General features: G+C 39.2%; 1 protein-coding gene across 4 annotated transcripts in view; it reads right to left on the bottom strand.

Annotated features, from left to right (window-relative positions):
- AKAP7 (A-kinase anchoring protein 7) overlaps positions 1 to 14,563 on the bottom strand; it is a 121,746-nt gene extending 107,183 nt beyond the window's left edge. For 2 of the 4 annotated variants that reach the window (XM_057740119.1, XM_057740118.1), the window contains exons 1-2: positions 14,257 to 14,355; positions 4,389 to 4,520 (exon numbers count right to left, since the gene is read on the bottom strand). In XM_057740119.1, the coding sequence (XP_057596102.1) occupies positions 4,389 to 4,520; positions 14,257 to 14,275 (151 nt within the window). In that variant the 5' untranslated portion in view covers positions 14,276 to 14,355. The other 2 variants (XM_057740121.1, XM_057740120.1) reach the window with 2 other exon arrangements.
- Positions 14,564 to 14,816: the final 253 nt, after the last annotated feature.

Below are 14,816 nucleotides of genomic sequence, written 5' to 3'. Positions count from 1 at the left end.
AGCTCACCTTCTAGTATACTTCCTACTCGAACTGCTTCCTTCTAGCAGTTCTAGATAAGTAGTTACTACTACAAACAAAACCAAAGAACAGAAGGAACTGTCCTTATTCTGTTGTTCTTTAAAATAGTAACAGTAAATAATGTTTAAATGCATGTTGCAAATAATATTTTAATGCTAACTTCTAAGAAAAATAATAGAAAATGTTTAAAATTTAAAAACTAAGGGTTTGTGAGAATAGACATGCTTTCTTTCTAGGACCAACATATCCGTGAGCCCTAGAAGAAGATCTAGAAGACAGGGGTAAATTAAGAGCACGGTGATCTGAGTTAGAAGTCTGACTGTATCATTATGAGTTAAGACAAAATTACCTGGTCTGTTTGAGCAACCATTTCTCTACATTTCTCAGCAATATACATAATGATTAATATGGTTAAAATGATATATCTTCACAGATAATACATATTTGAAATATAAATTATTAGCTTCTTTTATACATGTGAGCTTGTCAGAACTTTAAAAAGTTCATAGCATTCTCATCTGTATTATAAGCATTATCTGAATTGCCTAATATGATTCCCCATGCCACTTTTCTTTATTAATTAATTAATTTATTTATTTATTAGCTGTGTTGGCTCTTTCTTGCTGCCCAGGGGCTTTTTCTAGTTGCAGTGAGTGGCAGCTACTCTTCGTTGCAGTGTGCAGGCTTCTCATTGCAGTGGCTTCTCTTGTTCCATGCAAATTTTGCTTGTTTGGTTTGGTTTCTTTTCTTTTTTTTGGCTGCACTGGGTATTTGTTGTTGTGACCGGGTTTTCCCTAGCTGGGGCGAGCAGGGGCTACTCTTCATTGTGGTGCACGAGCTTCCAAGTGTGGTAGCTTCCCTGTTGCAGAGCACAGGCTCTAGCCATGCACGTTAGTTATGGCACACGGGCTCTATGGCACACAGGCTTCAACAGTTGTGGCTCATGGGCTCAGTAATTGTGGTTCACAGGCTCTAGAGCACAGGCTCAGTAGTTGGCACATCGGCTTAGCTGCACTGCAGCATGTAAGATCTTCCCAGACCAGCGCTTGAACCTGAGTTCCCTGCCTTGGCAAGCAGATTCTTAACCACTGTGCCACCAGGGAAGTCCCTCTCACGCAATGTGAAAAATCAAATCAATATGTTAAGCTAGGGACTTCCCGCTCACTGCAACTAGAGAAAGACCACGCGCAGCAACAAAGACCCAACACAGCCAAAGAGTAAAGAAGAGAAAAGAAGAGAAAAGAAAAGAGACAATGAGTAAAGTATTCAAGTAATATCAAGTTTACAATAAAAACATTAAAGATCAACGACCACAGAAGCAAAATGTAGAAAGCCTTGGCCATGTGCCCTGGATCTTTCACTGGATTATTTAGAATAACTTTATTATTTAGCAAAAGAAAAAAAAAAATTATCAGTTATGGTAGAGCTTGTAAACCCATCCCATAAATTTAATTTATTACACTTGTTAATCTTCATAATGATTTCAGTAGCCATTTTAAAGTGCTCTAATGAATCTGGTCTTGTTGACAAAGGCTGTAACTCTCTCACCCATGCATCGGCTATTTTTGCCTAAAGCACCGCATATGTCATTTTATGTAAATTATCTACTTTTCCTACGTTTTTTTAATTCCCTCAAAAAAACTACAAGGGAATGAATTATGAGAGAAATTAATGTCATGACGTAGTCCATCTGTTATTGTTGGTTGATTATTTTCACACTTGCTGTTAGCCGAAAGGCTGAGAATGAATTCGATTTTGTTTTTATATTCTTCTCCTTCTTTCTTGTTTTAAGCAGTCAAAGTCTTTGAAGTAACTATTCTTAAAACTTCTTAAGTATACATCTGAGAATATTACCTTCTATATTTCATAGAGTTACTCTGAATAATCTTTGGCAAATTACTAAAACGTTCTAAAAAATAATTTACTCCTCTCCTTTTCTATGAGCATTAAGCAAAGAAATAAAAAGCATTTATTCAGTGATGTGCTAGAAGCACTCAATGATACTATTATAAAATACTGCTCTCAGGGGACAATTTTTTTGAATACTTAATTCAACAAATATATTTAGGCAAAAAATTTTGGTAAGATTAAATTAATAAAAATTTACAGAGGCAAGTTCCATGCAACACACTGTTGTAAGGACAACATTAACTAATTGAAACCTCCCAACAATCTTAAAAATACCATTATTAAACCAATTGTAGAGATAATGAAAGTAAGCCCAGACACTTGCTCAATGTAAACAACAGGAAAAGTGTAGGAGCAAATTTTGTCCCTTGACAGTCTGACTCCTCAGCTCTCACTTTTAACGACCTGAGTTCAATACTATTAGTGGACAGCATCAAAGAAAATTGAGTTTCTTCAGCTCTCTGTTTACTGAATCGATGAAGCTTACATCTTTCAAAGCAAGTTTCTAACCACAATTTAAAAAAATTTTTTTCATGAAAATAATTAAAAGCATTCATAAAATTTGAAGATTAGGAAAAGGAAAAAAGAAATTGCTCAGAAACCTACTATCTTAACACAACCACTATGAATTTTGGTGACAAATCACCTAAAGTATTTACACAATTGTAAACAAACAGCACATATATTTCCCCCTACTTTTTCACATCACATTTTACATAGGAAATGTTCACTATTACAGTTTTCAGAAATATTTTCATAAAATATAATTCCATACTATATAATCTAAAGGCACTAGTATAGCTTATTCGACCACACTCTAATGGACATTGGGTTTTCCCCGAATAGTGTTACTACTTTAAAACACTGTGACACACATATTTATAAATAAAACTCCTTCCTACAAGTCAAACTCCATTCTAAAAGGATTATAACAATACATTGCTCAAAAAAATAATAAATAAAAGACAGAGAAAAAATACATTGTCAGAAGGCATGTAGATAGAACACTGAAATCACTGAGTATTATTTTTAAGAGATACTGCCAATCTGATAAGTTACAATCATATTTTAACATGCATCCTTTGATACTTATGAAGTTGAATAACATTCCATATGTTTGTTTACTAACTGAGTTTTATCTTTTACATCCTTTGCCAGGCACCAATTATTTTTTATTATTTGGGACAAATTTGCATTAAGTCCTTTCTTAATAAAATTTGGAATATGCATTACAGACTTCCCCAATAAATTACAGAGAGGTATAGAACACAATTTACCCTTTCTTAAAAATTGACTTAGGACAATCACTTCCTATACCAAGTACAAAGATTCAATCTTTATTTGATACACATTTTTCTGTTAAAAATTTTTTCTCCAAGTAAAGGTAGGTTTCAATCAATACTTTAAAATACTTAAGATTTCAAACATTTTTTAATATACAACTTAATAGTATTAGCTAATGAATAAGTAATAAAATGATAATTTCCCATCTCTCTAAAATCTCCAATCCTTATAAGGTTAGACCCAGACTTCTGTGAGGTAAAATAAGGATTATAATAATTTCAATGAGGAGAACTGAATGCCACATTTAGGAAAGACATGACTGAAAAAAAGAAAACTCACTGAACCATTGTTTTGAACCTTGATTTAAGTGTGGCTTCCTACTTAAGGACTGTGATTATCCTAAGCGAGTAGAGTCAACTAAACTAAAGCTCTCCACAAATTTGTACACTCTTCGAGAAGCATACTAAGCTATTCCTATCAACAGCAGAATCGAAGACTCTCCACTGCAGGCACCCACTCAACTTTCAGAGGCAGAATTCACAGCAACCTCAAACATTTCCTGGATGGTTTACTGGGTTTCTAAGCAACTGACCAATGACCCTTCCCCTTGTAAAGAGAACAGACCCATCCAGGTCCAGGTCAACAACTCACTAATGCTGGATTCTCTCCCAGAAAACACCCAATCCATAGGGTCAGAGGTGTGGCTCGGGTTGTACTGCTTCCTCAACATTTCTAAAAGATTTTCTTTTTACATACATTTGGATACTTTGTTTCATATATATTTATTTATTTTATTTATCTTTATATTTTTAAGTATTTATTTATATTCCAATAAATATCATTTTGGCCAGTAAACATTGTTAGATGAATGGGTACTGCTGAAATTAGCAACGGCTCCAGAATAACTGAGGTAGTTATAAACCATGGAATGTTGTAGCCCATTATTTTCTGAGATACCTTATAAATTACAGAATGATCTGGCCCCAAATTCTGTGAGACATGTCTTAATATCATCTGTGATAGTTTTGTCAATAGGATACCAACAGACAATTATTAACAACCCAAATTAAAAAACATGACAAGTACTTAAGGTAAAGTAATTTACTATGAAAAAAATATATGTATCTAAATTTACTATTCATTGCTTCTAAACATATTTATTAAATAAAGTACTTACTTTCACAAACATCTTTAATATCTACAGTAGCAAATGGCAAATCTACCAGATAATCCATAGTGTTGGCTTCAAATTCTTCTGACATTTCCTTTTTGCTTGACACATTTTCACACTCATTGGAATTTATTCCTCCTTCAACATCACAAAAAAGAAAAGTATATTATTTTATTTATTTTTTTAACTCATATCCTAAGCTAAAACAACTCAACTAACTGAATTCAGTATAAATTAACAAATTAAGAAACGTTAAAAACTGGTATTCGAATATATTGTACAGCTATTTATATAAATATTTATACCATATTCTACATTTCTATAAATGCATTTTTTTCCTTTAAGCTCTTTATTGGAATATAATTGCTTTACACTCTTGTACCAGCTTATGAGGTACACCAAAGTGAATCAGCTGTATTTACACACATATCCCCATATCCCCTCCCTCCCGCGACTCCCCCCCACCCTCCCCGGCCCGGCCCTCCAAGGCATCACCCATCATCAAGTTGATCTCCCTTTGTTATACAGCAACTTCCCACTAGCTATCTATTTTACAGTTGGTAGTGTATATATGTCTATGCTACTCTCTCACTTCATCCCAGCTTCCCCTTTGCCCCCCGCCCCCCACCAACCTCGTGTCCTCTAGTCCATTCTCTGCATCTGCATCTTTATTCTTGCCCTGTCACTGGGTTCATCAGTACCATTTTTTTGTTTGTTTGTTTGTTTGTTTGTTTTTAGATTCCGTATATATGAGTTAGCATACAATATTTGTTTTTCTCTTTCTGGCTTACTTTACTCTGTATGACAAACTCTAGGGCTATCCACCTCATTACATAAAGCTCAATTTCATTCCTTTTTATGGCTGAGTAATATTCCATTGTATATATGTGCCACATTTTCTTTATCCATTCATTTGTTGATGGGCATTTAGGTTGCTTCCACATCCTAGCCATTGTAAATAGTGCTGCAATAAACATTATGGTACTTGTTTCTTTTTGGATTATGGTTTTCCCTGGGTATATGCCCAGTAGTGGGATTACTGGATCATATGGTACTTCTATTTTTAGTTTTCTAAGGAACCTCCAAACTGTTTTCCATAGTGGCTGTACCAACTTACATTCCCACCAACAGAGCAGGAGAGTTCCCTTTTCTCCACACCCTCTCCAGCATTTATTGTTTCTAGATTTTTTGATGATGGTCATTCTGACTGGTGTGAGGTGATACCTCATTGTGGCTTTGACTATAAATGCATTTTTATGTTAAACAGCTTTAGTAATTTTCTGAAGCACAGTACTCAACTCAGGGTTAGATGAAGTTGAGTTAATCAACAAGCCTCAAGGTCCTTTACAGCTACATTTTCTTAATTCTAAAACTACATTTTTTCACATACCTTTTGAAAACAAGCCAACAAGGTTTTGGCAGTCTTTTTCATGTTTATTTCTTAACAATAGCACTTACGTGTTCTCATCTGTACAAGCTCTTTTATTTTTTTCTTCAATAAAGACTGTTAAATTTTTTCTCTCCGTTATTATATTATCATTGGAAATTCCAACATTAAAATTCAAACATTAAAAATACATAGCTCTAAATATTAAAGAAGTCATTTATTTCATCCTGTTGTAGTCCTCTACTTTCATATATCAGACCTTAAAAAACACTCTCTATTAAGAATATGCCTGGGGCTTCCCTGGTAACACAGTGGTTAAGAGTCCACCGGCCAATGCAGGGGACACAGGTTCGATCCCTCAGTGGGGAAGATCTCACATGCTGCGGAGCAACTAAGCCCGTGTGCTACAACTACTGAACTTGTGCTCTAGAGTCCGCAAGCCACAACTATTGAGCTCACGTGCCACAACTATGGATGCCTGTCCACCTAGAATCTGTGCTCCGCAACAAGAGAAGTCACCACACTGAGAACTCTGAGCACCGCAACAAAGAGTACCCCCCGCTCACCACAACTAGAGAAAGCCCATGCACAGCAACACATGAAAAGATGCTCAACATCACTAATCATCAGAGAAATGCAAGTCAAAGCCACAATGCGGTATCACCTCACACCAGTTAGAATGGCCATCATCAAAAAAACTAGAAACAATAAATGCTGGAGAGGGTGTGGAGAAAAGGGGACTCTCCTGCACTGTTGGTGGGAAGATAAGTTGATATAGCCACTATGGAAAACAGTTTGGAGGTTCCTTAAAAAAGTAAAAATGGAACTACCATAGGACCCAGCAATCCCACTACTGGGCATATACCCTGAGAAAACCATAATCCAAAAAGAAACATGTACCATAATGTTCATTGCAGCACTGTTTACAACAGCCAGGACATGGAAGCAACCTAAATGCCCATCAACAAATGAATGGATAAAGAAAATGTGGCACATATATACAATGGAATATTATTCAGCCATAAAAAAGAATGAAATTGAGTTATTTGTAACAAGGTGGATAGACCTAGAGTCTGTCATACAGAGCGAAATAAGCCAGAAAGAGAAAAACAAATACCGTATGCTAACTCGTATATATGAAATCTAAAAAAAAAAAAAAAATGGTACTGATGAACCCAGTGACAGAGCAAGAATAAAGATGCAGATGTAGAGAACGGACTTGAGGACCCGGGGGGCATGGAATGGGGGAAGCTGGGATGAAATGAAAGAGTAGCTTTAACATATATACACCACCAAATGTAAAATAGATAGCTTGTGGGAAGTTCCTGCATAACATAAGGAGATTAACTCGATGATGGGTGATGACTTAGAGGACCAGTATAGGGAGGGTGGGAGGGAGTAGCGGGAGGGTGGGGATATATGTATAAGTACAGCTGATTCATTCTGGTGTACCTCAAAAACTGGCACAGCAGTGTAAAGCAATTATATTCCAATAAAGAGCTTTAAAAAAAAAAAAAAGACCCAACACAGCCAATAAATAAATAATAAGCCTTACAATATACAAGATAATAAATATCATGATAGGTCATACTTAACATAAACCAGAAAAACTAGATTTTTATTGCAATTTGAGTAAACTCTAATATTATTTATACACATACCCTACATGCATATGCATGCACACATATTTTCTAAATAAAAGCAAAAAATGACAATAAAACCTTTGTTGTCGGTTTTTGCATATCAACTAGTCATGTTCAATACCAAAACCAAAAAAATTAATACTACACTCAATAATGCTATTTATTTATGTTACAGTTCAAACCTTATAAGTATGAGTGCCTGGTACACAGGAATTCAACAAATATTAGTTTACTATGAGTCTAATCATTAATTCACAACTATTTGAAACATGAGAACAAGTACATGTTTCCTTTCTATTTTTACACTTGCACTGAAAACTACAAATGCAGCTTATATTTAAACAAAAGTTTTAATAGATCAATACATATCTTATACTTTGGGGTACATGCAGCTACACAGAAAAGGTCATCACTGATCATGCAGCTTACACTTGAAAGCTAGCAACAAAGAGTATTTGTGCAGTTACGAACGCACAAAGCTGAATGAAAATCTGAACAAAATGAAATAAACCTAACTTGTTTTTTTCTGTTTTATTCTTAATCTAAGAACTTCGTAATAAGTTCTAAGGATCTAATGTACAGCATGGTGACTAAAGTTAACAATACTGTATTGTGTACTTGAAATTTGCTAAAAGAGTAGATCTTAAGCATTCTCACCAAAAAAAAAAAAAAAAGTGAAGTGTGGATGTGTTAATTACCTTGATCATAGCAATAATCTCACAGTGTATACTTAAATCATCACACTGTACACTTTAAATATATACAACCTTATTTGCCAACTGTACCTCAATAAAGCTGGGGGGGTGAGAAATAAGTGATATGGAACTGGCCCATTTAACAGTGACTTCTCAATAACAGCTCCAAAGTGCCACTTGGAAATATACTGGATTCTTGGCAATATGTGGAATGGGGAAGGAAGGCTGAACTCTATGCTCACATTTTGAAGGCAAGAGGAAGAATTAAATAACATGATGAAGTAAATATTGTCATTTTTTTAAATGAAAAATGTTCTTGAAATAATTTAATGTTGAGTTTATCTTGAGATCAATTAATCAGCAACAGTTAGAGAACAAGTGCTACGTGGATCACTCCAGCTATAGCAAAAGAACAACCGAGCAGTGACCAAGGTGATAATAGTGGTGTCTGGGTAAGGATGCAAGGCAAGCTGGCTACTACTATAAAAGAAAGGGTTTGGAACTAGAAATCAGGAGACAGATATTCTAGTATTGGCCCTGCCACTCACTAGCTGTGTGATCCTGAGCAAGTTGTGTGAATTCTCTAGGTCTCAGTAGTTCTCTCATCTATTAGATGACAAGGTTGTCCTCGTTGAAAAACTGAAGCTTGGCCACACATTAAAATCACCTGAGGAGCTTTTTTAAATGGTCAACATCTGGGTCTCACCCTAGGCCACCTAAATCAGAATCTCTGGAGACAAAGCCAGCCTCCAGTATTTTTTTAAAGGCTTGCAGGGTGACTCTAATGTGCAATGGAAGTTTGAAAACCACTGCTTCTCTTTCATTTATTCCACACCTTGATTCTATGCCAGACTAAGAAATTATCTTAACAGTGGAGAACAATCAATTTAAAAGTAAAAATTCAGATTAACTGTCTACTGTCAGGGAAAACTTTCCTGATGACCAGCTCAGGGCTGAGTGAGGTAATCCAACCTCCTTCCAAATAACTAGTGCTTCCCCCAATCACAGCACAAATACATCATGTTACGGATGTCCACTTACATGTCTTCTCCAACAGACTCTAAGCTACAGTGACCAGATAATTTACTTCCCAAACCAGGAATCCTTTGAAAGTGAAAGGGGGAACTTTTTATAATTACACCCTTATCGGTCTGTATCGTCGCCCTACTCTAAGTTCCTTAAGTGCTATTTCTTATCCTACTTTGATTCCTCAGTGCCTAGCACAGCGTTCAACTCACAGGAGGTGCTCAATACCCTTGTACAGAACCGCAAAGGTAAGTACCCACTTGGGAGTAGCTAAGAAATCACTCAAGCTCCATTGCCACACAGCTATCTCAATGCTCCTAAAAATAATTCCTGGTGTTTAATGGCATCCTTAGCACATCACAGATTCATTTTTACAGAGTAAATGATAATCTATTTGACAAAAAAATAGAAATTGAAGCATAACATGACTTGCTCAATATCATTCTCCATCTTATTAAATAAAGCACACATAAACTCTTGAAGCTTGGGATTAACACACACACACACACTACTATATACAAAATAACCAACAAGGACCTACTGTATAGCATGGCGAACTCTACTCAGTATTCTGTAATAACCTTTAACAGTAAAGAATCTAAAAGAGGGGCTTCCTAGGTGGCACAGTGGTTAAGAATCCACCGGCCAAAGCAGAGAACACAGGTTCGATCCCTGATCCAGGAAGATCCCACATGCCGCAGAGCAACTAAGCCCATGCGCCACAATTGTTGAGCCTGTGCTTTAGAGCCCGTGAGCCACCACTGTTGAGCCCATGCACTGCAACTACTGAAGCCCATGGGCCTAGAGCCCGTGCTCCGCAACAAGAGAAGCCATGGCAATGAGGAGCCCGCGCACCACAACGAAGAGTAGCCCCCACTCACTGCAACTAAAAGAAAGCCCGCACACAGCAAAAAAGACCCAACACAGCCAATAAAATAAATAAATAAATTTATTTAAAAAAAAAAAGAATCTAAAAGAGAAGGACTACATGGGAACTACCGTGGTGGCCCAGTGGTTAAGAATCTGCCTTTCAATGCAGGGGACACAGGTTCAATTCCTGGTCTGAAAACTAAGATTCCACATGCCGCAGGACAACTAAGCCTGTGCACTCTAGAGACTGTATGCCACAACCACTGAGCTCGCGCACTCTGGAGCCCATGCTGACACAACTAGAGAGAAACCCGTGCGCTGCAATGAAAGATCCTGCATGCTGCAACAAAGATCCCGCATGCCACAAATAAGACCCAATGCAGCCAAATAAGTAAATAAATATTTTTAAATAAATAAATATTTTAAATAGATTTCAAAAATTTTTAATTTAAAAAAGAATTAATACATGTATATGTATAACTGAATCATTTTGCTGTATACCTGAAACTACCAGAACATTGTAAATCAACTATATGCCAATAAAATTTTAAAAAATAAACAAATTCTTGAATGCAATGGTATGTCAAAATCAACAAGTGTCTAGAACTTGAAATATAAACTTTGTTCTATTAAATTACAAAATCGTTTGAAAACCTTTTTATAGATAAGAATTATTAACTCAGGAAAAAGAGAATACCACTTCCAAGTACCTTTTTTTCTTTTCAGACTCAATGGCTAGCCCTAAGCTAGAAGGGCAGACTGTTCTGACAACTTTTCCACCTTACTTTTTTTTTTTAATTTATTTATTTATTAGCTTTGTTGGGCCTTTGTTGCTGTGCACAGGCTTTCTCTAGTTGCGGCAAGCAGGGCTATCACTGTGGTGCATGGGCTCCTCCTTGTAATGGCTTCTCTTGTCACAGAGCACAGGCTTTAGGCACACAGGCTTCAGTAGCTGCAGCACACGGGCTCAACAGTTGTGGCACTCGGGCTAAGGTGCTCCACAGCATGTGGGATCTTCCTGGAGCAGGGATCAAACCCGTGTCCCTTGCATTGGCAGGCAGATTCTTAACCACTGCGCCACTAAGGAAGTCCCCCAAGTAACTCTTGAAGAACTGCTGGTCATTCTATAGAACAGTGTTTCTCAACAGGGCTCAAATCTGGACGCCTTCCTCCAATTCTCTAAGCTCTAGTGTTTGAGCAAAGGCTGGAAGACACAAATTAAACACAGCCATCATAATTACACTTTCTTTTACAGAAGTACAAACATTTTGCTTTGGGAAAACTGCTTTAAAATAACCATCCTTTAAATAATTTAAACTATAAATTCATCATTTTGAGTCCTTAAGATCTGGTCTAACTATAGTTAAAATAAAATTCTATCTTTTGTACAAATTCAAATAAAAGTAATGCTGCTAAGTGCATTAATATTTTAAAGATGAGGTGAGGGACTTCCCTGCTGGTCCAGTGGGTAAGACTCTGCATTCCCAATGCAGTAGGGCCCAGGTTCAATCCCTGGTCAGGGAACTAGATCCTGATGCATGCAGCAACTAAAGCCCACATGCCTCAACTAGGAGACCGCATGCCACAACTAAGAAGCCCACCTGCCAAAACTAAGATCCTGTGTGCCACAACTAAGACCTGGTGCAGCCAAAACAAATAAATGAATAAATAATTTTAAAATAAATAAAGATGAGGTGAAACTGGTTAACTACTACTAGTAGTAACAACAGTAGCTAACATTTGAGCACGTGTCTATGCCAGGCACAGCTGGAAGCACTTTAAAGACAGTAATTCATTTAACCATGCTCTCAGGGAGGTACTCTTATACTCCCATTTTACAAACTAACCGATTAAGTAACCTGCCTCAGGTTGCAGCTAGTAGGTCTTGGGGCTAGAATTTGAATCCAGTCACTCAACAGCCAAAACCTGCCCTTTCCAACAACACACACTGATGGAAAGTTCACATACACATTTTATAGAACTGTAAACTGAGGCAATCCTTTCAGAAAACAATCTGGCAATAGGTCAGGAGCCATGAAAATTTTCTTCTTACCAAAACAGATATCAGATAGATATCTGGGTGTCTATCATACATGCTAAAATAGATCCACCACAGCTCTGTTTAAACAAAAAAGAAAAAGTGTAACAACTTAAATGCCTAATAATAGGGAAATGGTTGAACAAAGAATACTCACTATAATGAAAAGAATAATGGCTATGAAGACTACAACAGCTGAAAAAAGTTCTTAACAAATACAGGTTTCCCTGCTATCTGAAAATAGAGCCTTCCTATGAAAACTTCTGTAAGCAGAAATGACATCAGGTGAAGAAGCAATTATCTTTGTTCATAAAAGCAAAAATCCTTTTAGAATTTCTTTTGGTTAGCGAAAACAGGTGCTAATGCAGGTCTTTCGTAAACATAAAAGTAAAGTGACAGGGACTTCCCTGGTGGTGCAGGGTTAAGACTCTGAGCTCCCAATGCAGAGGGCCCAGGTTTGATCCCTGGTCAGGGAACTAGATCCCACGTGCATGCTGCAACTAAGAGTTCACATGCCACAACTAAGGAGCCCACGAGTCGCAACTAAGGAGCCTGCCTGCCGCAACTAAGACCCAGTGCAGCCAAATAAATAATAAATTAATTTAAAAAAAAACCAAAGCAACATAATGTGGACTTTTGAAAAGCCGGGGATACCTGTACTGACCTTTTAGAAAGCAGATATGACTATTAATGCACTTGTGCTATGCTTACAAATATATAGGAAAAGGCTGAAATAGCTGTACTCAATGTATTGTATATTTCTGCTATTCAAATGTTTTAAATAGAATATTACTTTATGAGAAAACAATTAACGCATACATTTAAAATATAAAACCATACATGAAGTATACACTAACATTCAAATATATGTGCACTTCAGCAAAGGACTTCATCAAAGATAGACCAATAGAAGAAAAAAAGGATAGTCTTCCTTTTGTCACACAAAATGTAAGTTTCCTATCTGGATAACCAAGTACAACTTTAATAAGCAAGATTCTTTTTTATTTAGTCTGCTAAGTGCATAGTAGGTATATTCCCCAAGCACCAGTAGAAACGGTCAATCCCATTATCCATGCCAGTCCTGGCCTGCTACTAAAAATAGAAACATCTTACAACCGGAGAAATGTTGACAACTGTCAACAAGTCACCTGACCTCCATGCTTTGGTTTCCACATCATTAACAAAGGAACAAAAGTATAACCGAAATCACTAGAGAGTAATGGACAAACTAAGTTAATAATATCTGAAAAGGAATGTCAGAAGACAGTAAACTCCACAAACATCTTAGAAGTACGCCGTCCTCCTCCTCAGCTGCAAGGCCACACACTAAAGGAACTGGGGTGTGACTCCTTTCTCTTTGACACTGACGACCCCCTACACGCCCCCCTTTATAAATGCATCTCAAAAACTCCCGCCCTCAGCCTCCACCTGCAAGGTCTTCATCATTTCATTCCCTCAACAACTGTAAACATATTTACACTAGTTAACAGCTACTGCATGGCATTTTAACATTTTCATGCTTTTTACATCTTTTCATGCGTTTGTACTACAAAAATCTCACAGAAGAGCACCTTTTCTCTAATTGGCTTGTTAGAGGATTGGTTTCTCTAATCCCTCTCGCCAGAAGTCCAACCCCTAAGGCTACCCACAAACTTCAGTTCACAGCAAAAGCTGACCTAAACTGGAAATCAATTCTGGGCAGTAGCGCAGACTTGGCGCTAGTCTAAAGAGGTCATTTCCACAGCTAGAATAAAATCCTGAACGGAAACCCTAAATGTGGTGGTTTTTTAGGTTTTTAATTGTTTGTGATAAAGTATAAAAATGGAGCTTTTTCTAGGTTTTGCTGACCACACAAAAACTCCGTCGGAGGGTGTGCGGGGACATGAACTTTCTAAAAGATCAAAAGATCATCAGAAAAGAAAAGTGAAACAGGGTGGGTTGACACCCGCACCCGCGCCCTCCCCTCGCCGCAGCAGTGCGTGCGCTTAGGAAAACGCTTGCTTACAAGCAGCACTGAGCGCACCCGGACTGCACTGGACTCCCCGCGGCTACACTGAGTCCCGCGCCGAGCGGGGAGAGCTGGGGGCGAGCTCCAAGCGCTGGGGGCGCAGGCGGGGCGGCGAGACCGGGCCCTCCCGAGGCTGAGCGCCGAGCGGGGCCCACGCCCCCCGGGCTCAGGTCGCCCCACCCGGCCCGCTCGGCCGCCCGGGCTCACCGGCTCCGGGGGGCTCCATGGTGGCGGCGCAGGCGAGCGGCGGGTGTCCGCGGGAGGCTGCGGCCTGGCGCTGCGACCCGGGGCTGGGCGCGAGACCGAGGCCGGGGCCGGGGCGGGGCCCGGGGCCAGGGGGCGGGGCGCGGGGGCGGGGCGGGGCGCGGGGGCCGGGGCGGGCAGTGGGGGCTCGGGCCGCAGCCGCCAGGCCTGCGGGGGCGCCGAGCCCCCAGAGCCGCAGTCCCCGCAGAAGCTGCATGCCCGGGCCGCGCGCCCGGAACGAGCGGAAGGGGCCGACCTGATGCGCCTGCGGCACCCGGATTCCGGCGAGCGACGCGGGCCCGGCGCGGGAAGCTGGGGCGGGGGAGGGGTGGGGGTGGGGGCTCCTCTCTGACGCTCCGCCCGCGTCCCCGCCCCTGGGAGGGGCCTCCTGCAGCCTTTGGCCCCCACTCAGCTACTTCCAGGGGCGCGGCCTTTCCCGTCCCAAACATGGAGGGGTGAGATTGGGCCCAGGCTGAAAGTATTCCGTGATCCGGGGTCCTTTGAGGATCCATGTGTTTAGTTTT

The sequence above is a fragment of the Hippopotamus amphibius genome, chromosome 6 (assembly GCF_030028045.1).
Source record: "Hippopotamus amphibius kiboko isolate mHipAmp2 chromosome 6, mHipAmp2.hap2, whole genome shotgun sequence".
NCBI classification, from domain to species: Eukaryota; Metazoa; Chordata; class Mammalia; order Artiodactyla; family Hippopotamidae; genus Hippopotamus; species Hippopotamus amphibius.
Note: the sequence above shows the minus strand (reverse complement) of the source record. Positions and strands in the feature narration are given on the sequence as shown.